This window comes from Xiphophorus hellerii, chromosome 9 (genome assembly GCF_003331165.1).
Source record: "Xiphophorus hellerii strain 12219 chromosome 9, Xiphophorus_hellerii-4.1, whole genome shotgun sequence".
NCBI lineage: Eukaryota > Metazoa > Chordata > Actinopteri > Cyprinodontiformes > Poeciliidae > Xiphophorus > Xiphophorus hellerii.
Window position 1 is genome coordinate 17,330,625 of NC_045680.1, and position 24,444 is coordinate 17,355,068.

The 24,444-nt window shown below is 36.9% G+C and overlaps 1 protein-coding gene across 1 annotated transcript; it reads right to left on the minus strand.

Moving 5' to 3' along the window:
- Nucleotides 1-1,008: 1,008 nt before the first annotated feature.
- Nucleotides 1,009-19,428, minus strand: rorca (RAR-related orphan receptor C a). Its single transcript, XM_032572393.1, has 10 exons — nt 19,036-19,428; nt 11,873-11,958; nt 11,603-11,744; nt 11,006-11,446; nt 10,624-10,745; nt 10,028-10,160; nt 6,623-6,730; nt 6,356-6,466; nt 4,369-4,481; nt 1,009-4,264 (listed from the first exon to the last, which is right to left on the minus strand). The coding sequence occupies exons 1-10, from the start codon at nt 19,040-19,042 to the stop codon at nt 4,103-4,105; spliced, it is 1,425 nt and encodes a 474-aa protein (XP_032428284.1). The 5' UTR covers nt 19,043-19,428; the 3' UTR covers nt 1,009-4,102.
- Between the last annotated feature and the right edge of the window lie 5,016 nt (nt 19,429-24,444).

Sequence of the window (24,444 nt, forward strand, 5' to 3'; positions counted from 1 at the left end):
TAAATTTTAAAATATAAATATGTTGAGAAAAACAACCTAGGAACCACAGGATGTGAATAATTCAGATTTTTATTTATTTTTTTCAAAAATGCCCATAAATTATTCTTATCCTTCGTCTTATCATTTTTATTGTCTACACCGTGGAACAGTTGGTTGCACTGATGTCTTGGTCCTGGGCTTAAGATCTTTTTGGATTAATCTTGCATGTTCTTTGTGTGGATTCTCTCCGGGTACTCTTGTTTCCTTTCCCAACCTAAGGACATGTCTGGTAGGTCAATAGGTCTCTCTAAATTGCCATTAGAAAGTGTGTGTGTGTGTGTGCGTCATTGTACTTGATACATTTTAAGGACTATTTTCCTAACATATTATGAGGACCCACTGCACAAGTGTTGCTCAATCACTGGTCCCACGAGAAGACGTGTTGTTTCTGGGTTAAGTTTGTGTTTGGAAATCATCTTTTAAGTGTGCGGGACAGAAATGAATCCTATTTAAGATAATTTATTCATTCTTTTCACATATTTCCATATTTTAGATAGTTGTGGTTTTTCAAAGGAAATGGTCTTCTTTGTTTTCCAAACCTACTGAAAGAATTTTTATTTACAAAAATATTTACATTTTCTTTAAACCTGAACTTTAGTGCTGATTACAGTTTCTGCCGAGCTTAACATCTAACAAACTTAAGAATGCCACAAGTTTCCCACGGCTAAACAACTAGTTTGACCCTTCTAGTTTTAGCTGATATAGTTCTATCTGTTATATATTTCCAAGATCTGGGAAAATGTTATTGTCAGAGTTTAACACTGTTGTGGACAAACACAACAATAACCTTTTCTCTTTTCTTGATCTGTCTTGTAAATCTATATTTCCAGGCTGTCGATGTAAGGAAAATAAAATATTCTTTGCAGAAATATATAATGCCCAAGGTAAAAGAAAATGATAAAATAATTGCATATTTAGCACAGCAGTAGAAGTCATAACAAGAAAAGTAAGAAGAAACATCAGCAATGCTTAGTTTCACTTGTAAAAAGACTTTTATTACATTCTTAAATCCACATACAGTATCACCATTGTGCAACAACACTTCACTGTGTTAAAACCTTTTAGGTTTCACAACCAATGACATAAATTATTTCATATTAAAATCTATCTTGATTTAACAACAGTAATAATCTTAAAATAGAGTCAGAAGATTATAAACAGGAGGATCATGACGAATGAGAAACCTTTAGAGAGACATCTTTAAAAACTCTTTAAAAAAAATAGAATTAAATCTCTCTGAGAGAAAAAAGGACACTAACCGATGCAAAAATAACAACAGTACAACAATGGAGGATAAAAATCAAGAAACATAAGATCACAACAAAACCAACATAGAAATCAGAGATTACAATTAATCTGTTATTGTTGTTTTTTTGTTTGTTTTTTTAATCTCCTATTTAATCTATGTTTTCAACAAAAAAAAAAAAAAAAAGTCTTGCAATAATGATATCAGACACGGGGTAAAATCTTTGATACTTCTGTAATCAAACATTCACAAGAACATGTACTGTACACAGTGATCAAGGTTTAAAGGTCTTTTTTGTTGGTGCAAGGTGTCCGGCTAGCTCGACTAACTGCAGACGCTGTAGGACAGAGAGCCCAGCTATCTCCCTGAGTGAGTCTAAAGGGACATGAAAGTGCTGATCATAGGTCCCGCCCTCTGGACTGTTTTAATCCTGCAAAATTGATACATACATATAGAATTCTTTATAAACTACACGTTTAACATTCTCAGGCCTGAAACACAAAGCAGTGCACTTTGTTACAATCTGTAAATGCCATGTAACCGGATCGTCTGATCTACAAAGATAGCAGTTAAGTATTTGGTACATTATGCTATGAATAAGAATATTCGTGGAGCAGTGAGGTTATTATGCTGGAGTGCGAGAGAAAACATTGACTGTAATACGCGGCAACTGAGGCCCGACATACTGAGAACAATGGGAAGGACATTATTGCACAATCCCACAATGCCACAATCTTAAGTACCGAAACAAGGGAGACGTCTCCCTTCATGCTGCATGAAATAATAAACGGTCAACAGCACTGTCCCAGCAGTGCTAAGCCAACTCAGCTTAAAGATTAGTCTGAGATAGACAACATCCAACATCTGTCATGTGATTGTCTTAGGACTCCAAATATAGAGATTTAATTTAATTTCTCACGGCCTCTTTGGGCTGCTGGTACACAAGATTTATTGTTTTACAGAAATCTAATACAGCCGTCGACTTCAAATGAAAAGTTTTCATGATGCCTGCAGGCATCTCTAGAGATCTAACTCAAGATAGATCTGTGTATGTCCAAGGCTTCCTGGAACTAAAGGCATACAGTGCTCTGAAGTAAACAGAGCAGCAGTCAAAGAGATGTCTTTAGCACAAAAAGATAAAGAGTTTTATTCAGTTTCTTTCCAGTTTCACCAGCATTATTTTACTACTTTTGAGGCTCTCTTTGAATGCATACTGTACGTATTAACTCAGGGGGGTAGCTGATGGCTCTGTCAACCCTGTGCTTTGCCATCTAGTGTTTGGAGAAGGTGAGGTAGTAAGGGAGCTGGGAGTAAGGAATACAAGTTACAAAATCTCTGATCAAAACATTTAATTGGCCCAAACCCTAAAGCAACGAGGCTGTAGGGAGCTTAAAGGACACTCCTATCCAACATCGCCATCTCAAACTCTTTGTCCCTTCATTTTTTATAGTTTATTATCTTTTCAGCTCGTACATTTCTTCACAGCTTTTGAACATTTTGGTTGAGTCTCAGTTGGAGTTTTAGCCAGTAAAAAAAAAACAAACGATATTTGTGAAGAAAGGGCTGAGATGTGGCACTTCCAGAAAACTCTCCACAGTGGTCAGGGCTCTGCTCAGCCAAAGTAGGAGAGCGGTTGTAGACTTTCTGTCTGGTTTAATATAGGTTTTACAGCTGGCAGTTACACTACTAGCACGCAAAATCTTGTGCCAGGTTGGTTTATTTGGATCCTAGCAAGAACTTGTAAGTAGTAATTAACCACCTTCTTTTTTCATTTCTGCTACAATCATACTTCTTCGAGAAACAGCGGACCAGACGACTGGAGCAGAACAAAATGACTGTCATCTGGTATAAACTCTGCTCTTAATTTACACTTTTTAGATGTTTCTATATATAAATATACTTTATATATAAAAAGGTACATCTGAAAATACTTACACAATACCTCTGTAATTACCTCACTTTCTAAGTGGCATTTGGAAAAGGGGAAAAGGGATTTGGACTGAGGTCATTAATTACATAAAAAAGCAACAACTCACAGTACACTGAGAAATCTAAAGTTGTGCTCGTACAAACAACTAATCAAATTTTAGCATAAGTGCTATCTTTTGTGCTATCTTCTGTAGGTTAACTGTGTTTGTGGGTTTGAAAATGACTTACAATAAAAAAAATAAAAAAAACCTTCCCGCTTCAGAGTTTGATCATGGTCCCTTTAAGCTTGTTCATGTTACAAAAACAGCAATGTGTGGGTGCTACTAAGTATAAACAAAGAAGCAACAACTGTTTCTGCAGTAACCTGAAGCAGGCATCATTACTGCTAATTTCCCATATAGGGTGAGGATTTTACTATGGGTTTATACATTCTAGTATATTATGAATGGTTGCAGTAAGGGGGCGGGGGGTACATTCAGCAATCACTTTCATGGGCTGTGAAGGTAACAAAGACTACGCCAGAAAGGAATTAAACTCAACAAGCAGTTAAAGGTGTCTTATAGAAAAATATTTTTGTGAAAAAAAACAAAACAATGTAGGCTACTGCTCAATGGTTTCTTCACTTCTTTACAAAGGAGGTAACGTGCACTGGCGACCCAGCAACTTCTCCCATTTTGTTGAGTTAATAGGTTTGGCCTGCAAGGCGGTGAAAGCTACTCCACAGGGTTTGGACTTCAGAGGTGAGAGGAGTGTGCACTAAAGTGTAACGTGCAGGATTGTCATTGGGCTGCTTGGTTTTGCCGTATGACGGTCACCACATTTTCATCTTCCTCTAAATACACCTCAGTGTCACTAGGTTTAATCACACCATTTAGCTGAGAAGCTAAACTAGCCCTCGGTAGAGTCCGGGAAAGTAATTTCGCTCCCAAAAACTTCCCTGTACAAAGGAGGGAAGGCATATGCCGTCTCAGGGTGAACTAGACGGAAAAACTCCAGCTTATCTATGTGGAGGTTGCAAATGGACCTCATCATGGGAAGCTTAGACACCATCTAGGAGGGAAGTACAGGAACGAAATACAAGTTAGATGAAAAAATAATAATAAAAAAATCATGCACATACAAATCTTGAGCAATATAGCAGAAAGTTTCTGTACCTTTGCTAGCTTCTCCTCTGATGCACCCTCTTTTTGCAAACAGCGCTGCAGACCCACATAAACTTTCTCCTGCAGTTTATGGATCTTCTGGACATCTGTCAGCCAAGGTCGGTCTGAAAAAGAAGTACACAGATTTGTTATTGTCTTGTTTGCAAAGACATATATTTTACAAAAACATATATCCAAATAAGCACTGTTAATGAGATAACCAATACGTAGGTAGAACTTAAAACTGTACTATTCTGTGTTTTCTTTTTACAAGGTGATCTGGAATTGAGTGCAGCTGGTGGCATTACACAAACCTCTACTTGACAGGTACAAAATGGAATAAGTTGACATTTTTTGGAGGGCCAAAGATTGGTTACTTTGTACAGGAAAGAGGTGCAACATTTACACTCAAAGATAAGAGTTTGGTGGCGGCTCACTGTGTTTAAATGTGTGAATGCTTGAAGTTTCAGTCGGTATGGACACATAGGGCTGCCAGTCTTTGTGGGAAGAAATTGATAATGTATTTCTCTCATTAAACATAACAATATAAACTGTAGGTTCTTACCCTACCAGTCAAAACAACTGGATTAGGCCAAACTGTTTCTGCACCGGGTTCTGTTGTTACTTTACTAAGCCTGATTTCGTGCAGTATGGGTTAGCATTTACAACAAAGACAGGCAGAGAAATGAAGCTGCATCTACTTGCCTTTTGACTATGTCAGCATTATCAGACAGTTGTAATTATTTCAGTGACAATTTTGACAGCTGAGAAAAAAACAGAATCAGCATATGCTGGTCAGAATTTAAAACATAACCTTAAAGGGCCAGTGTTCAGAGACAAATTTCAGAGTCAGTTATTTTATGACAAATAAACAAGGAAGCTGCGTAAATAAGAACAGCTTTACTGGAAACTTTCCCATATTTAAATATGGTTTATATGAGCAAAGATAACAGGACGCAATTACACTGATGTAAATAAGCTGGCAAAGGGCAAGTTACAAATGTAACACAGTGATATAACGGGTTCATTGGAACATGACGTTGTGACCTATATTTTTTTATGAACGTTATTTTATAAACTAATAAGGTAATGAATGGCAACTAGTTCCTAATGGGACTGTGAAATGAGCTCTAAATACATAGTTGGGAAAATATGAACATGAACCAATTCAGTTTTAAACTTTGTGAACACAGTTTATAATTAGTTGTTAAGAGTGAACAACAGTGTAAGGAACATTAATTTATTTTCTTCTAACTGATATTTAACAATTTTTAAAATGAAAATGTAAAACCGAAACTTGGATAGTGATATCAAACATGAAATGCTATGTTTTCAGACTTATATTTGGTGCTGCAATGATAGTTTTTATGCTTCACTGCAATCATTTTCCTTATTTAGCCAAGCCAATTGGTAAGAGTGGGTGTAAATAAAAACACCTTTGTTGCAACGACACCAACATACTTCCCTATTTAATGAAGTCATTTGAAAGTCTGAGGCTTGATTTAAAATGGTAAATGATGCCTAACTCACAGACTAAAGTATGTTCTTGTGCACAAAAAGATACATAAAAGCATGTATTGCCTGATAATATGAGTTTAAATATCTTTCTTCTCTATGAAAACTTTCTCGATTTCACAAGAAAAGCTAAATAGCTAAACAAATGTAACACAATAAACACACACAAGAAAGTTCTCACGTCAGCTCTAAGAATGCTTGCGTGATAAAGAACTGACACCGTCTACGTCAATCAAATACGGACCTCAGTAGAAAACAACAAGGAATGATGAGTCCAACTGCACCATAATAATCCGGGATTTTGTAGGCCAGTTTATGCATTAGTTGAATCAGTGTATAACAATGCTGGTAAACCTAATGTTGCATAAAACACACTACACACCTACAGCCAGTAAGTCTGACTGCATGAATCAACTAGCCAGTTACTAGTTACACTGGTTTAGCATATACAGGACAGTTGTGAAGTAAGGTGCAGTAATCTAACCTGGAGACAGAAGGACCGCAGCACTGAACAGAGCCATCTCGTCATCTGACATCTGTATACGACTCATAGTTTTTGCTAAGTCAAACACAGCATTCACAAGGTCATCACAGCCTAAAGAGGGAAGAGAAGCAAAACAATGTTTGACTATAATTGTTATGACGGTTAAAAAGATAAAAAAAATGACCTCAAATCACCTGCCCATCCTTTCATAATGTTTATGTGATAGAAAGACAGGGAAAGAGGAAGAAAGCCATTACGCTGACTCACCAAGAGCTTTAAAAAGCTGAGCACTCGCAAACTTTCCATCAAAAAGCAGTGTATTATTGATGGGGTTGTAGGCTCGGCACATACGGATCAGAAGGACATCCATGCACCCTGTTGAAAGAAAGAAAGAAAAAAAATACACTTATGAGATCTCAAAAAAAAACGTTGACTTTGAAAACATATTGTTTTTAAAACAACGTTGATCTTTTGTTTTCTAGGCATGATCATAGAAACTAAAAGCCTTTTCATGATAAGAGCCTGATAAGCATATACGGCAGGTCTAACAGATGCTATATTGAGCAAAAGCTGGATGAGGAAGTGAGTCCCAGGACATTTCTAGGGCTTAGAAAAAGCTCCCTGAACCCTTGGAGTCAGGGCTTCATGTCTCATTAAAATTCACCGGGGGACTGGTCCTCAAAACATTCAGAAGCTCACCCAACACGTTTTTTTTTTTAATCTACAAGGCCACTTGAAGGTTAAGAAATACAGCACAGTTAAAGATAATAAGACAAACAATAATGCAAAAATAACTTTAACAGGATGTTTAGTACAAGACTTTACCAGGCTCTGGATCCTACGCAGAGCTTTCACGTTAGTTTTGTTCTGTGTTTAGTGACAGTAATTAATTATATAACACTATCATTAAAGTAATGGTTTGTAATTTTTAAAGTGAGTTTCTTTTAAAAGGTTTTAAACAGTTCACTCTCAGTTGATAACTATTGGTTTCCTAATTGACTCTAAATCTAGACTGTTCAAGTCATTAATCTGACCTCCATGTTCAAACTGAGAGCACCATTATGCAATCTGCACTCTAAATGTAATACTAAAATATTGGCATCTGAACTTTACCATGTAGCCAAACCAATCACACCAAAGTATGCCTTTTGTTTACTGTTCTGGATACTGTGCTCTTCTTAATTTCATTTTGATTTAAACTTACATACTTATATGGCTAAGTAATTCTCAATGTTTTCTGGGAGTGCCATTTTGTAGTAGTACAAGTTTCTATTTGTTTATTCACACCTTTATTTCCTTTTTTCAGTTATAAAAACATTTCCTGCTGCTTTGGGCAAGTTTTACGGTAACATCCAATTGTGAAATGCACTTAAAGTGAAACGTAAATTGGTTTTTGGGTCTGAGTTTCAAAGCAAAGCTGGCTTAAAGACAAGTTCGTAGGTGGCAGACACTAAAATACAACTTATTTAAAAACCTCTCGTCAGTCCACATTCCAGTTTCTTCTTGAGGCGTGACACACTTAATTGATGTTTAACAATAGATTTGAATATAAAGCAATAAAGGAAGGTGTCAAAGTATACAATAAAGTAAATCTTATGCTTCAAAGAGTAAAGTTCAAAACATAAAGACAGACTACACTGTGTGATTTATGTGCTCAAATTGTTGACAGTGTAATTAAGTGTGGGTAGGTTACTGAAATCCAAGTATAAAAATTACAGATTTAAAATTGCTAAAATATTTTCCTGTGTTGTTTTTCTGGCTTCTAGTCCTTTGAAAGAAATATTACCGTAAGTGCTGGTGTGACCTACTTTTTCTTTGGCTGTAAGGACCGTAAAGTAATGAAGTGCTGCAACTTCCTTATTTGTTGCTGCTTCCTGCCAGTAAGCTGGTTGAAATACAACTATGCTACTTTCCTCATGGAAAAAGAAAGACAAATTCAGCCGTAGGAAGTATGTTTGGTCACAACAAACAAGCTATTATGGTGTGAAAGTTAAAGGATCTCTCCTAAGGCACATTTCCATTATGAAACCTGAAATTTTTTTTTCCTGGAACTCTTATTTATCCTGACTGTATTTTAGTGACTGTTTCCACTGTGAAGGCCAAACAGGGCCAGACGCTGAGCGGTTAATGACTCCCACTGCAGCAGCGTTGTTCGAGGACTTGCTCAGTAAAATGAAAACAGTTTAAATTTCTAACAATAAAACTAGAACCAATGAATTTGTCACAGCAACTACATACTATAAATTATGTATGTAGAGTCTGCTAATGTATTTGGTGTAAATGTAAGAAGCTTCTGTGTTGTATCACTTTAAGCAAGCGGTGAAGGGAGACAACTCTGAAACCCAGCTTTCAAGGAAGAAACTTATGAACTTGTTGTATAATTAATATTTTGAAACTAGCATTACTGGAAAGTCACAGGAACTTTGTAACATCACCATCAGTAAAAAAATAGCCCAAGTCATGTGTCGCAAAGGAACACAATCCATAATTATAAGCAGCAGTGCATCCAAAATAGTTTTAGTGGTTATTTTTATTTGTGCCCAAGAACATAAATAGTATTAAAATATCTATATGAATGAAGGATTTACCCACTCTTTTTCTACTGACAACTGTAACCATACTTTAGTGATTTAAAACACATTACCTTTAAAGTTGCAAAGCACTTTAAAGTGACATAATTTAAAAATCATTTTGCTTCCAGCTACAAAACTCCATCCAACAGGGTGGATAAATGAAAATGTACTACCTACAAAAGGTTCCCATGGACAATGTTACTTTCAGAAGCATTCTTTTACAAAGGTGGTGCTATTTATAACTTCAACCAGTGAACTAAGAGAGGCATGCAGAGAGAGCAGCCAAATGGCCCAACAACTTATCTTTTACTTCAGCTTGATATTCCTGTGTTATTATATGTCAAACCAAAATCTGAAATACGTTACCACATATTGCAGTTTATGTATTATATTCAAAATAACAATAAATAAATAAACATTAAAAATGAAATAATTATAGAATAATAATAAACATGATTATTTTAGGAAGCAGTAGGACAAAAATCTTAGGCATTTTTCGATAAAAGAAGTTTGATCATATTACAGCTGGATAATATGGCTGAAAAACTTATCACAATATGAGCGTTTCATATCAGTCATATCAGCCTATGCAAAGTTTTCATAACTTTGAATAAAGATCAAATTTTTTCTCCAGTTATGAGACACAGTGGCAAAATCTGAAACTGCAGCTGTTACTCAACAAGTTGTTGCTAGGTAACCAAAGAGTGAGTGAGTTAGTTGGTGCCACCCGCTTTGCTTACGTCACCATGAGAAGTTGAGGAACTAAAACCTTTCCTCTTCTTACATCTCCCAGAATGTGAAAGTGAATATTCTATAGAGTCAATATTGAATATTCTATCACATGTATTTTCAAAGCCTGGGAATCTCACTACCAGCCCATGGCTAGTTACGCATAATTACTGAAGAAAGTGTGATGAAAACAAAGCTGGATGTTCTTTGGAGAATTAGAAACTATGCAGCTTCTTAAGCATGTGCAGCTGTTAATCTGTGTAGAGGTCCATCTCTCTTAGACTACAGTGTCAACAACTATTGTTGTCGCAACTAAAAGACAGGGTGTGATTTTAGCCTGGAGGGATGTTAATTCGCATCATGCACTGACCTGCTTTAAGTAGAATAATCTGATCATTTTGACAGAGGTCCATGAAGCCAGAGATGCGTTTGGCAAACTCCACCACATACTGAATTGCGTTGGTGATGTGAACCGTGCACTGCTGCCACATCACTTCAGCTGGCTGAAAGAGGGGAAAAAAGAGGCATGCAGAGAGTTTCTTTGAGAACAGCAGCTCTTGAAGAACAGGTTGTGTTTCATTGTTTCCTTTTGAATCTAGCTTATGTTCAATTAACTAGCCTGTACAAAAGCATAACTAATTCAAAGCAACTAAGTGACACACGGTATGTCACCGTGTGTCACTTACAAAACTAGAATGTTTTCAAGAGACGTGATATAATGTGAATTATAATTGTTACTGAGTCAGTGAGCACATGATTTATGTCTATTGTTAAAAACAAAAAGAACCTGAAGTTAAGGACAACCAATGACTTAGATCTGACAATCATATCTTCCCAAACGCAGACATATATTTATTTTATGTTTCGGTTCTCCAAACTTCACTCTTTTATTCCATACAGTGCAATACGAGTACTATTTTAATCTATTTGTAGACAATGATCAACAATAGTGAGTCTCACACTTACTTTGGTCTGGTATGAACGAGTCTCTTCTGGATTATAGATGTTCCATGCCATCCTCTTCAGCTCCTCTGTGTTGTACTGGCTTGTCTCAACATGGGACTTCACTACACTCTGGATTATATGCTCTGAATGGAAGAAAATAGCATTTATTTATTCATCCGCACACATTTCTTTAAGATTCATAACCTTTTCAATACAAAACAACAGTTGCTCTGTTATTGTTTAAGAGTTGATATAGTTAGGAAAGAAGAAAGTGGGCATATATCGCACCTGTTGTCATTGCAATATTTACCAATATTATCGCCACTGCAAGATTTTCTAATAAACAGTCTTACTTTTAAGGATGTATTCACAGTTAAGAAGCACAAATGGGGTTACAACTGACCTATTTCCAGCAGGGAGCAGCCCTCTGGCAGTGGGTTGAGGATGGCATGAGAGAAGAGTCCAGAATCATGCAACAGCTGGTACTCGTGTTTGATGCTGTGGTTGCTGTCAATAAAGTCCAAGCTGGTCTGCTCTGGAGAGCTCTGAGAGGACGAGCTGCTCCCTGCACTTCCTCCCAGCATTTCCAGGCTGCAGTAATCTCCACCTGCATCCTCTGGGGTGAGGGGCAGGTCAAAAAGCAGGCCCTCCGGCAAGGTTGTGATGTCGTCCAGGTCGCTGAGCGTGGCGCTGGAGCCTCTCCTGTAGGTGCGGCCGTGCTCTGCTAGGTCTCCATTGTCCTCGCGGGAGCCGACTCCAGCGCACTCCTGTGACTGCTGGTGCTTCTGGACCTCTGCGTACAGGCTGTCACGCTGCTTTTTGGACATGCGACCAAATTTCACTGCTGCAGCCGGAAAGCACAGAGATAAAACTTCTTAACTCAAACAGTAGTCCATAAAAGGACAGCATGCAGTCACAGTGATTTAAAAACAAAAAAAACAAAGTGGGGCCAGTGGAAACTTTTGAGTTAATTAAATATGAATTGAGGGAGTGAACTCACCGTCACGGCTCATGCCAAGAGCGAGACACTTCTGCAGCCTGCAGTGTTGACAACGGTTTCGGTTGGTCCGGTCAATCAGGCAGTTCCTTTGTCTTGAGCAGGAGTACATAGCATTGTTTTGCTGGCTGCGTCGAAAGAAACCCTGCAAAATAACAGTGGCAAAAACAAAATAAGGTACCAAATAAATGTTGCAATGACTAAGTAGAGGTTTTGTTTTTTTTCTTCTGTTCTTTACAGAAATATTCCTAATGAAATTTCTTATAAACTCACCTTGCAGCCTTCACAGGTGATAACACCATAGTGGATTCCTGATGATTTATCCCCACAGATTTTACAGGGAATGACTTCTATTTGAGCTGAAGAGAAACAATAAAAATACAGGTTATTGTGTAATAAACTGAGATTTTATTAAGAAAACTTTCCATATTTGTTGGACTTGTTCTACTTTTTAAAATTCCTGAACATTTTGAACACAAATACTTACATTCATAAAAAAAAGTTAAATATTAAATCTATTTAAAAATCAAATAAATTAATAATTATTTGTTTTCATGCTCCAACTAAAGTAACTTGAAAGTGTTTGAAGCACAGATAAAAATCAACCTATTTTGCAGAACATGTCAGTAAATAAATAGACAAGGTTTACACTGAAACACTGAGTTGTAGATGAATATGACATTTTCTTTTAAGGGCTGCCTTCAGTATTTGTCAATAGGTCCATTCAGCCATATCAAATGAAGTTGGCAGATTATACCGAATCAATATTTGTTTTGGACAGCCATGTTGGTTTTTAATTCAACCAAGTTCTCCACCACCTTGCATTAGCTGCACTTGGAACAACATGAATCTTCCCAGAAACAAAAATATGATCCATTTGAGGTCAAATGTTATCTATCGTTTGCAATAGTGTTTGACATGTACCTCCTAATAATGAGACAGAACTGACACTGTGCTGAAGGATCATAAAGAAACCAGAGGAGTGTTATGAACACACATGACAAATAAGTATACATTATACATGTTGTGTTCAATATGGGAGCCTGATCCTTCTTACTCAAGAACAGCTTGTTCTTTTCATTATGTTGTTTATCTCAGTAGCTGGGCCTCCTCAACCCCAGAATAGCAGGTCAATTGCATTAGCTGAAGCCTGGGGTTATAAAGTTTCACATCGCGCGAGCTCTCTCCCTCCTTTGCACGCTGTCTCTCCTTCAGGATGAGCTAACATGTTCGCAGGTTAACAAAGAGTGATGCCAAGTGGAGTCGTTTTGAGTTTATGATGCTAAAATGAGTTGCTGTCAGGATCTTGAAATCTTAAGAAATACAAAGGTTGCACCAATTTTAGGCTAGGCTATATATAGGGAAATTATAAATACTTTAAAGTTTAGTTTATTAAATGAAATAAAGATAGACAACCAATTGGTGGTTTTCATTTCACAGTCTATCTTCTCTGCTCTTCCTGTTATCTTCTCCTTGGAGACACGACCACACAACAAAAACATTTCCACATCTAAACAAATTTTAATTAGATTTCGTAGTCTTTTAATCAGACAACTTTGTCAAGTCCTTAAATTTTTTTTCTTAAAGCCTTCATTTTATTTTGCCGTGAACATTAGTTTCACATAAAGCTACCCACCGAGAATGAGAGGCAGTTTTAGTGGCAATTTCAGTCATAGACCTAGTTTAGCTCTGAATGTAATTGTCCAAAAACAAAGCCCCCATTTAGCCCTTCATTTATGTAACCTGGAAATTACTGACAACATGTGGGACACAAAACTCCAAACTATTTATAGCGCCGCTCCAATAAAATCTCCAATGGTTCCAAAATCCCACACAGAGCAATTATGGTGTTATTGTTATGTTTGTAACTGTACCTTTTAGATGTATACAAACTTTTATTTATACACACGCCCACACACACATTAGCTGAATCAAATACAAAGAAGCAAAAGATAGTGTCATTTCCTAGTTATGTGAACTGGTTTTTCATTGGTTATGATTTTTATTGATAGTTTTGTGGGGTTGTTATAAAATTTTATCTCAAAAAGCAGTTGGCTGCAGGGTGGATGCCTGGACCTTTGATTGCTACCATGTTTTGCAAGATCTCATACATCCAGAAGTGCAGTGTGTGCCAAACCAACACTAAAACCCTTTGCTGGGTCACACAGCGTATTAGGTAACCCGCTAAATCACAAAATAGGATTTAACTGGTCTTCACAGCTCTTCAGAAAATTGCTTTTTCTATGAATGCCCTTTTATAAAATAAAACTACCCAATCACATGAGTCACTCTGTGTGGGGAAAGATGTGCGTCATGGACAGAGGGAGAGCAGAAGATGTCAGCGACTGACAATTGTACTGAAAACTCTGACTTAAGGGACTTAGATTTGCTCACATTTCATTTCTAACATAACTGTCTTTCTTTTGAAGAGCCGGTTCCAGCTTGAAGAATCTTCATTTGTTAGAAGTCCTTGCAAATGAAATGCAACTGAGCGATATAAATAAATAAAGGCCCACGGAAAAAAAATCCCTTTCTCCATTGCTCCCTTTTGTCCCTCCTCCTCCCTCAGAGGCTCTCCCCCACCCACCCTCTTCAGTGTTATATAACTCCCATCTGGTGCATTCCGTGAACACACTCATTCAAAGGTGGTTGTCCAGGCAACAGTGCCACAACCCTCCCTCCCTCATGCCATCCTCCAATTGGCTGGTGAGCGAGAGCTTTGTTCCTGAGACTCGAAGCCTCACCTGCCAGTCAGCTGAGTGGCATAGTCAGGACCAGAGAGCAGGAATTGCTCCACTGACACACTTTCCACTGAGCAAAGAAGGGGGTGGGCTTGTGAGAAGAAACACAATCTGGCTTCTTGCAGCTTTTAAGGTGGAACTAAATCTGACTCGCCCTTTAAAGAAGGAGAAAATAGATGCTTTTATTGTTTGCAAAAAGAGCAGTGCAATATTTACTCAAAGAAATGGAGCAGACGACCAGTAGTGAGGAGGAGGAGATTTTTTACAAGCGCAGCAACATCTGGAGATAGTTGCATGGCCATTACTACAGTAAGCTACTGACAGGAGGACGGATATAGCTCATAGCTGTTCATCTTGTTGCAGCACGTCCAGTATTTGTGTGAAACCTCAGCTGTGTTTGAGCTCTACCGTCAATCTATTTCTACTCCACTGAAATATGAGCCCAGAAATGTCTTTAGCAGTTCTGCTCTACTGACTAATAAATGTTGCACACTATAGCTACGCCCTTAATTACTCACTGTTTGGTGTAAATACAGTAGGTTTGCAAAGCATTTGTTGCATTTACTGATATCTACACCAGTGGCGTGTGTGACATTTAATGTGATATGGGTGTTGCAATTCAGCTTGGACCTGAACAAGAGCTCCTTTATCCATGGAAAAGCTTATCTGGAAAGCCTTGTTAATCTTTTGTTACAAGAAAAAAAAAGGAAAAACAATTTATTTTTGTTTGCTCCTTTAAAGCCTGACACAAGAAATAACAGAAATGGGGAACTTTTAAATGGAACAAACAACTAAAACGTTAATATATATAATGAATGTCTTCCTTTTTTGTATCACAATTGATACTTTAGGTGTTTTTGGTAATATGTAAAAAGAAGGAGGAAAACATGCCACAAAGGAATCAAATCCCTACGGATGTGCAGGGGGAACTTATAACCTCCATAATATGGGGCATCTGCTATAAAAAAAAAACTTAATACGTAATACAAATACAAATAATTTTTTGTTGTAGAAGACTCGTTGAAAAACTTATGTTTTCAAAAGTATATGCCATTTCTTTTCACTATATCAGAAGAAAAACTCAATGCATTTTTCACTATAATCTGTTCTTCTTAGAAGGCATGTGACGCCAACTTGGATGTACATCTTCCACCAGGTTTTAAAGGACAACCACAAGGTTTTTGATTGAGGGGGTTTTCAGAAAACCGCCTCCAACACAGTTAAAGAAATTGGGGACTCAGAGACATGTGTATCAATAAACATGCACTTTGCAACACAACTGTTGTATGAATTAAGCGAATAGCTGTAGGCCATATACAGTACAACATAATAGGCCATGTTTCTGCCAGTAAATCATTCAGTGTGTCAGCATTTATCATACTCTGTGCTGTGAAACCTCAGCTTGTGAGACTTTGTCCTTTCATTCCAGGTAATCAAACTGGGTTCAATGTCCTATTTACCTAGCATTTTACAGCTACCTGGGATAATCTGTATTTAAAGTAAGTTTGTGACAACTTTTGGAACCTTTATGGAAGTACTGTTATATATGAAATACTAACACTGAAACCGTTAGCACAGCAGGATTTTGAAAAAAAAAAAAAGTTATTCACACCTGAGATATGAGTGTGTCCACACTTCTTTTTTTCTGCAAGCACAGGTTCTTATTTGTGACTAGTGCTCAGTGAGTTTTCTCTTGTTCTCCTACCCAAAGAGAACAGGTAGCACAATATGTCCTCATACTAACCGCAGGGCCTTTAAAAATGTACAACAGGTGTAGCAGTTTCATTGGCAGACACAACACAAGTGGAACGAAAGGCTTTCGAATGGACTCCTGCACGATTCTGCTTACATGCATAATTTGAATATTTTTGTGTGGAATGCTTCATTTTGCAGGAAATGTGGTTGTAGTTAAAAAAAAAATCAATAGCTTTGCATTATGTGCATCAAACACAACGAAAACGAGCTGAAAGGACATTTTTATTCATCTTTTATGTATCTTCTCACTTGCTGATTTCAATGATCGGACCCGACTTAGGAGGAAAGGAGATCGGGCTTTTTCTGTTGTTGGTCCTACTCTATAGAACAATCTTCCTTTCCAAATTAGATCTGCCCACAGCTTGGATCATTTTAAATCGCTTCTCAAAACCCATTTTTATTCTTTGGCATTTATTTGAAGTAGTGTTTTGATACTTTGTTTTATTAATTTGTGTTATTGTTGTTCTTGTACAGCACTTTGGTGCAGTTTTATACATGTTTTTAAAGTGCTATATAAATAAATTTGACACTGATATTGACATTGACAATGAATTTTTCTCACACACAATAAACCCCTACTTAACAATATACTGTACATGCTGGATGATATAGCTACCCCTGCCAAGAACTCAAGCCACACACACTCTTATCCTGCACCACTGCCAACAGAAAATAGAGCACTTTCTATTTTTTGGTTTGTGCATCGTTCAAACCAAATGAGCTTCTGCAACACCAAAACAAAACCATACTGGGGAATCCAGTTCACAGCATGTATTTTTGCATTCTGCAATAAACCACAGAAACACATACAAATGTGTACAGCTGCACCAATCACTGTCACCTTGAATTAAAATCTCTGAGTCTGTTTGGGTATCATTGTCTTTATGCATACTTTGAGAAAAAGATACATAATATCAGATATGACACCACAATAAGACATGAAGAGCCCAAGCAAATACCAGATAATGCATTGATACCTAAGATTTCCCCTCATTCTTGCGTGAAGAGTCTAAGCTTCACATAGCTGTAGCAGAATCTAAGCATGCAGTTGTCAGAGAGAAAGGGCACCTTGACATATACTGTAACTTGCTGTGATCTTCCCCAAGGCTGTTTTCTCAACAGATAGTGGCCGTGAGGCTCAGTTCAGCACAGTGACGTCCTTGCAGAGCAGAGAGAAAACTCTCTTCTTGAAACCTAACACACTAACTGTGGCTTACTGTGCTTCTTTAAGGATGAACTGTTGTTTGGCTTAGTCTATTTGACTCTACTGGCCCACACTTACTTAACCTCTTTATGCAAGAGTTTACATAAATAATTCCTTAATAAGCTAGTATCCTTTCCACTTACTTTAGGTAACTATTTTTTCCAAACAATATTTTGGGATTTTTTTTCTTTTGAAAAGAAATGTGATATTTTATTTTACAAAATCCAATTGAGAAGCAGTTCTATGGTTGTAACCTTAGCTGGCAGAGGAAGCTCAACTGAGTCCTGCTGTGCTTCATATGTGGGCTTGCTGTGCCCATATCCTGCTTGTCCCAGCGGTGCATGATGGTCTATAACATCACGGCAAAACTAAACCAACTTGTAGAATTTGAGCAAAACAAAAATTATTTTTATCTAAACATGCACTGATCAGGCTTTTATTGGATAGTACTGGCCTTCTTTTTTCTAAGAACTAAACCGCAAAAAGGCAAACTGTGAAGCAGATTATTTGAGAGAGGTAGTAGTTTTTAATTTACAGAATGAGAAGGACTTAAAAGATTATTATTATTCATGTCATAAAGCATATGTTAATTAAACTCGGTTTTTAATAGTCTACTTCATCATATTTCAGTATGAGTCCTTAATTTTAATGCATTTAATGAATGCATCTCTAGTTTAATTGACATTTCTGTGTTCACTATAAATATCCCTTATCTTGCGTAAAGGATTTTGTGAATTAAAATATTAGAAATATTTGTATTAGTTCTTCGGCACATGCTTGTAAGATTAAAATTTATGCTTTTATGAATACTTTTACCTATTGGTGGCAAACACTCACAAATACACACAAACACACGCACACACAAACACAAAGACTTGCTGTAATCTTCAATGACAGAACTAGGTCAATGGAGAACCTCCTCTCCCTCTCCAGTGAAACTGCTGATTCTGACAACAAAAACACTCTGTCTGATGAGCAAATTATTTTAGTTACACCCCATAAATAAAACCAGCATCTATGAACTTTTATGGACATTAAACAAAATTTGCATTAAACGAACCAAAGTAAACTTGCTGAACAAACTGAAAAAAACTCATGTCTGAACCACAAATAACTAATCTGGCTTCGAAAACTCTTCATTTAAAGTTAAAATTAGGCATACAAAAACGTCTCTGGAAACGGACTCCTTAGCCTGTTTAACTTGAACAATCCCTGCCAGCAGATATTAATGTGCCTTGACAGCCCATGAATCACTCTGCTCACCGCCTCCCTTTCCTCAGTCTTACATAACTGGAGTCAATGGCTTACTTGTAGAAAAAAATAGTAGCAGGACCAACGCTGTAATATATATATATATATATATATATATTTTTTTATTGCCACCAACTCAAATTAAACATTATGGAGCACAACAATTTGTGACAGAATAACTACCAACATTGTAAAACTATAATTTATAAATAGTCGATAAACGCATAAAACACTGTGTACTTTTGAGAATTTATATTTCTCAAAGAGGAGAAGTTGTTTAGCAAACTCTGTAAAATGAAAGTGATCATTTACTATAGGTTGTTAATTTCTGCTTGATCTCACAGCCAGCTCGCGGTCCACGCACTTCGGGCTCAAAAGTAGCGCCTTCACCGCACAGCTGAAAAGTTGCTTTGTAAACAAACCTGGCGTGGCAGGTTTTCTGCCTAAACTGAAGCGAATTCACAGCAAAAAGATCACCCACTCACCTCTCATTTCTTCGGTGGAGTTTAATCAACTCTCCAGGGCATGTAACTCCAAGTGGAAAAAAATCAAGAAAGCACAGAGAGCGACGGGCATTTATTCACTTCAAGCAGGATAAGCTGAAAACTGCCAAAATACCAAATCCTTTTTTTTTTTTTTACCCTCTCTTAACTCACTCTGGCCTTATTAGCGTATAAATCAACGATGCCTGTTTGTTATATGCTACTTTCCCCTTGCAGCTGCGATAAAACTAGATGTGTTAAACGAGCGGTGGCGGCTCTTCTTCTTCCAGCTCTCTCCTGCTCCGCTGCTCGCACTAACCCAGTTTCAGCGCGTGGACTACACATGATCCTCATCCCGCGGTACGCCCGCCTCGTGCCCCGTGAGTTGACGCGCGCGCCACCCCCCCCCCCCATCGCCTTCCCTATGTGCTTTAAGGAAGCTCTCGCGTGCGTGGGAAAGTGTGGCAGTGTGTCAGTTCGGAGAGACAGACACCCAGCGTGGGAATTTAACTGCAATAATAAGCGCCTATTTGTTTCCGGGTGGATCGTTTACATGTTGCACACAGCGAGGTTTTAATACTCTGTTACTTAATACAAATAACTTCTCCATGGCGGCCTCCATGGGTGTTGCATACGTTGACAGAGACAAAAAAAAAGTCAGCTATTTGTTTTTATTTCAATTCCTTTTTCATTTTATTGACTGTGTGTGTTCTGAGACAATTATTTACCTAGAATTTTAATTAATGCACATAATTTAAACAATGTAGCGTAGAAAAACGGTCATGGACATGAGGAAGGGGAAAATTTATTTTTACTTCACTTCATTTTTTGAGCTCTTTTCAGACCGACTATGTTCAGTCCCCACTTAATTCAGTTCAGCTTAATGAAATTAAAATTCAATCAAAAATATTTTATTGATCTCAAAGAGAAATTATATAATTCAGCTAAACTTAGACTTTATCTAAAATGTAAATAAAGTCAGTTAATTTATTAGTTATTTTAAATTCAGATTAGTTTTACTCAAGACCTCAAATGTAGTTCAATTCAGTACTTAAAAGGAGAGCAACACAACAAGAGCCATCCACAAATATAGTATACTGAAAAAGTAAAAACTACCTAAATATCTTTAAAAATATTTAAATCCATTTACAGATCCAATATTCTTTTTTTTTTTTTAAAGTTAAGTCCAATCTATAATTAAACACAGTAGAGTCAAATTAAAATTTAATCAGCCCTACAGTTTCACTTTAAAGCAATGCAATTCTGGTTAATAAAACTCTGAGCAAATCAAAAAGGTCAGATTCCACAAAGCAGTCATTTTAAAGGCCACTTGCTGAGATGAAAAAGTTTCCTACATAAACACACCAGTGGACTGTGGTAAATGTTCACGTTGATTATATCCTCATCCCAGACATTCACAGTGCTGCAGGTGAGTTTAAAGTGGAAAAACTCCCATTTTAGTAGCAAGAAACTCTCCAACAGCCATTTTAAACCAGCTAAATGTTTGTTGCATAAAATGCAATGAACTTAATTTTACCATGGTTAATGAATAACTTAAATAAACATAAAGGTTAAATGAGGATTCAAACTGTGTCCTCAGGTTTCCTTTCACTTGTAGCAGGGTTGAAAGAAGCTGTAATTATTTCACAGGATTACCAAGCTAATTTTAGCAGATAAATTGATTTAGGGGTTCATTTACAGTTATATTTATGCTTGCTATACCCTAATATATTGAAACCAGATCCAGAATCAGTTTTAAAAGAACAAAAGCAGTATAATTGCATGTGTTCACAGCTTATCTAGCCTTCAATTTCAAGAACAGCTCAAAAGGTATGCTGTGATTCCACTCATTCCCTTTGATGTGTGGGTGTGTTGACATGCATGAAAGACAATAGTGGAACCCTGCTGGGATAGAGCCGCCTTTCGAAAGCAAAGCCTATCGATAAGAGTTTTGATGAAAATAATTGATTCGCAAGCGTGGGCAAGCTGATAAGTGTATCATGTAACTTGGGCACAGTTATGAAATGGGGAGAGAGATTATGGTAAGTAGGTTAGTGGAGCAACACAGAGCTTCACACCCCTCCCTCTCTTGTATTTTTCTTTCGGCATGCGTAGTTTCTCCTCAGGTCTTTTTCCACTGTTGCCACTGTTGTGTCCTCATGAATACCAGTTAATTCAGTGTTTTTGGCATATTTTATGTGCGCTTGAACCGGCATATATTGTTTTGGACCGCTTTAATGTTGGTATGCATGTATGACCTTTTTTCTGTAATTTTCAATAACCTCAGCTTCTCCTACTTGCACAGTCCCTCAAAACAATAACATAAATAAAAAAAAATCATAAAACACAAAGATTAAAGAGTGAAGATTTAATATATTTGGTTTTCTTAAAGTAAAATATATATAATACCAGTAAACTGAGATGTGATTTCCTGCTGCTGCATGTAAACTTCCTCTTCCTCATATTTAGATGCTCACTCAAACCTGATTGTTTTCCTTCTGCTGAATCTCTGTGGTTATATTATGTCTGGCAGTGCATCCCCACTGTCACCGCAAAGTGGCCGCACATCCATCCGGTGTTTGTCTGCAGCGTCACTGACCTCCTGACCCTCAATCTTATGTAACCATGGCAATGCCCAAATTAGAACATGGAGCATGGAAAGAAGCGGGTGCTTAGAACCTCACATTGAGGCATGTAACTCTGAACCAGCTTTCCAGATTAAGACAGATGAGCGCGCGCGTGGGGGTGAGCGTGTGTGTTGGTGTGTTTATGTGTGTGTTCTAATCTTACATGAAATTAAAAAAACACAAACATCTTTCTTACTAAAACATTGGGTTTTAGTCATGAGCTTCTCACACGCTGATATGATTTCTGCACCTTCAGAATTTGGCCTATGAATGCAATAACAACTTTGTAGCCCGTACTGGCCCCTTCCCCGTAGAGCATAGAGCTGAGCACACTGAGAGGATTATTTTAGGATCCAGGCTCTGCTTTGATAATCCTCTCCTCTCTCCTCTCACTCATCCTGCTAAACCTGCTCCCTTCTCCTCTTTCAAATGCCCTCTAATCTCTCTCACTTGGACTCTGTGTGGCTGTAATCTGTTTTGTACCCATCTTTTACCTGATGAACAAAGTTTAAATCAATAGATCAGTGAGGGTACCTCTATGATTTCCTCCCGTTATAAGTGATTTTAATCTTTAAAGTTGCCAGAACAAGGTGATGGAAGATTCTGCTCGCTACTGATTGGGGGCTTGAAGGCCAATAGTGCTAAGAACGTCAGACCATGAATGATAAATTAATAAATACCAAAGCGTCTCTGGAATCAAAAGTATGTAGTTTGGACTTTTTTTAACGCAAAAAAAGATTAATTAGAAAGACGAAAGGATATGGCCATGAGCAGAAGAAGTAAATCAAGACATTCATTAAGAGGCGATAATGTGTAAGAGATTAGCTGTTGACGCCTGAGTGATTAAGGACTACAAATGCAGAATAAAATATATCAAGTTCCTTCTGAGAAATGTCTTAAATTTGTTTTCTTTGTAAACATTTGGCAGTCCTGTACATTATTGTCACCTGCAAAACTGGAGTGTAACACAGTATACTCAGAGTCCATAGTTGTAATACCACGGAACCAGTTATATTATAGAGGCATGTGCAAGGCACCAGTATGACATCGAGATTGTTAAAAAAAAATAATACTGCAGTAAACTACACTAAATACAAAGTTCTTTCTGCATTCTTGTACATTTCTTTCTATGAATTGTAAACTACAGTACATGAAAATACAGCTTGATATTAATTTTCAAAACTGGAAATTTAAAACCATCCATAAAGAATATTTAAGGAAGTATTCATATATGTCTTTCCAGAAATACTTAATTAACATACTTTTAAAGATTTAGTATAATTTTCAAATTACATTTACTGTTTTACACTAAATTATAAAGTAAAATGTTAATATAACATTGATATATTGACTCATTATGGACAAATAAGTGCTATCTCAATAGTTAATCAAAACTGAATTTAAAGAGGTTTATTTGAGTGTTTCATTTTATGTTTTGCTTTTTAATTTCTCTTATTTGTTTTAGGAAACAAACATGCACAACCAAGAGGAGCCGTTCTTGTCCTGCATGTTTAAAATGACCTCACCGCAAAACACCTGAAGTAGGCGACCTACTTCCTCAACTTATCAGGAAGATCTGCAGAAGTTTACGTTATTTATTTTAGTTTTTACATCACAGTATTTTTCTGACAATTAATTATGGACATTTTTTGCTTCTTTTCCTTATTTATGGAAAATCACTTGCCTAATAACAACAAATCACTAAATCATCACATCAAATATTACTATTAAAAATTACTTCGACTAAGATGTGGGCAAGTTTAGAAGAGTAGTTTTTTCCTTGCAGAAATTACCTGATGTGTGAAGATCAGCTCATCTCTTTTGTAATAAGTGGACATCTTTCCTGTGTGGGAGAAGAGAAACACACTTTTGTGTTACATGATTTTTATACTCCAGGTCAAACTTGTTGACCTGGAGTACAAATTAATTACTTCAATGAATAATTGTCATAGTAAAGGCTGCGTTTTTCACTTGTTTGAGATCATAAAAAAGTGCATGTTAGGGTTTTTTACACACCTTTACCAAGAATGCCAATAATTGGGGAAGTTGCTTAATTTTTTGTTATACATTAGATTTAGATTAAATCTAACTGAAAAAACAGTGTCGTTTGAAGTTTGTAGAAGACCCAAGCATAGAGAAAGATTGGCAAAATTGAGTACTATAATACAAATAAGAAATTATAGAAAATACTGCCAGAGGAGCAGGCCAAGGAATGAGGTTAGTAAGCAGGCAATGAGGTGGAAGAATCCAGTGAAGAGCTGCAAAAGACCAGAAGCTCAAAGAGGTAGGAATGGAAAATGACAGTGGAACCAAATGAATAAATAGGTGGCTGGGAGAAATCAGGAAAACCGAGGGAGGGAAACTAATTAACACAGAGACAGTTGTACTAAAATTGAAAGGGTCTTCAAACTGAAACGGGACACCTAACAAAATTCTTAGAAAATTATATCAAATATTAAAGGAACAGAACACAAAACAATCTAAGAAACTAAACAGAGATAAATTGATATGGTAACAAAATTCTAATAAAAATGAACTGAATGTGACAAGGCCTATTGAACACAATTACACCACAAGGAAATGATCAAAACTCAAACACACACACAAAAAAAAACCCAACAAAAAGAGCACTGATGCCAATTAAAGGATTCTGCTTGTTTGAATGATATAAGCTAAAGCTATTAAAAAGGTATTGCTTTGTGATTCCTTTTCTTTATGCTCATCATCCAATAAGCATGAGTGTTGTTTTACTTGTGGCAAGTCAAACTAGATGGGCAGGATGATC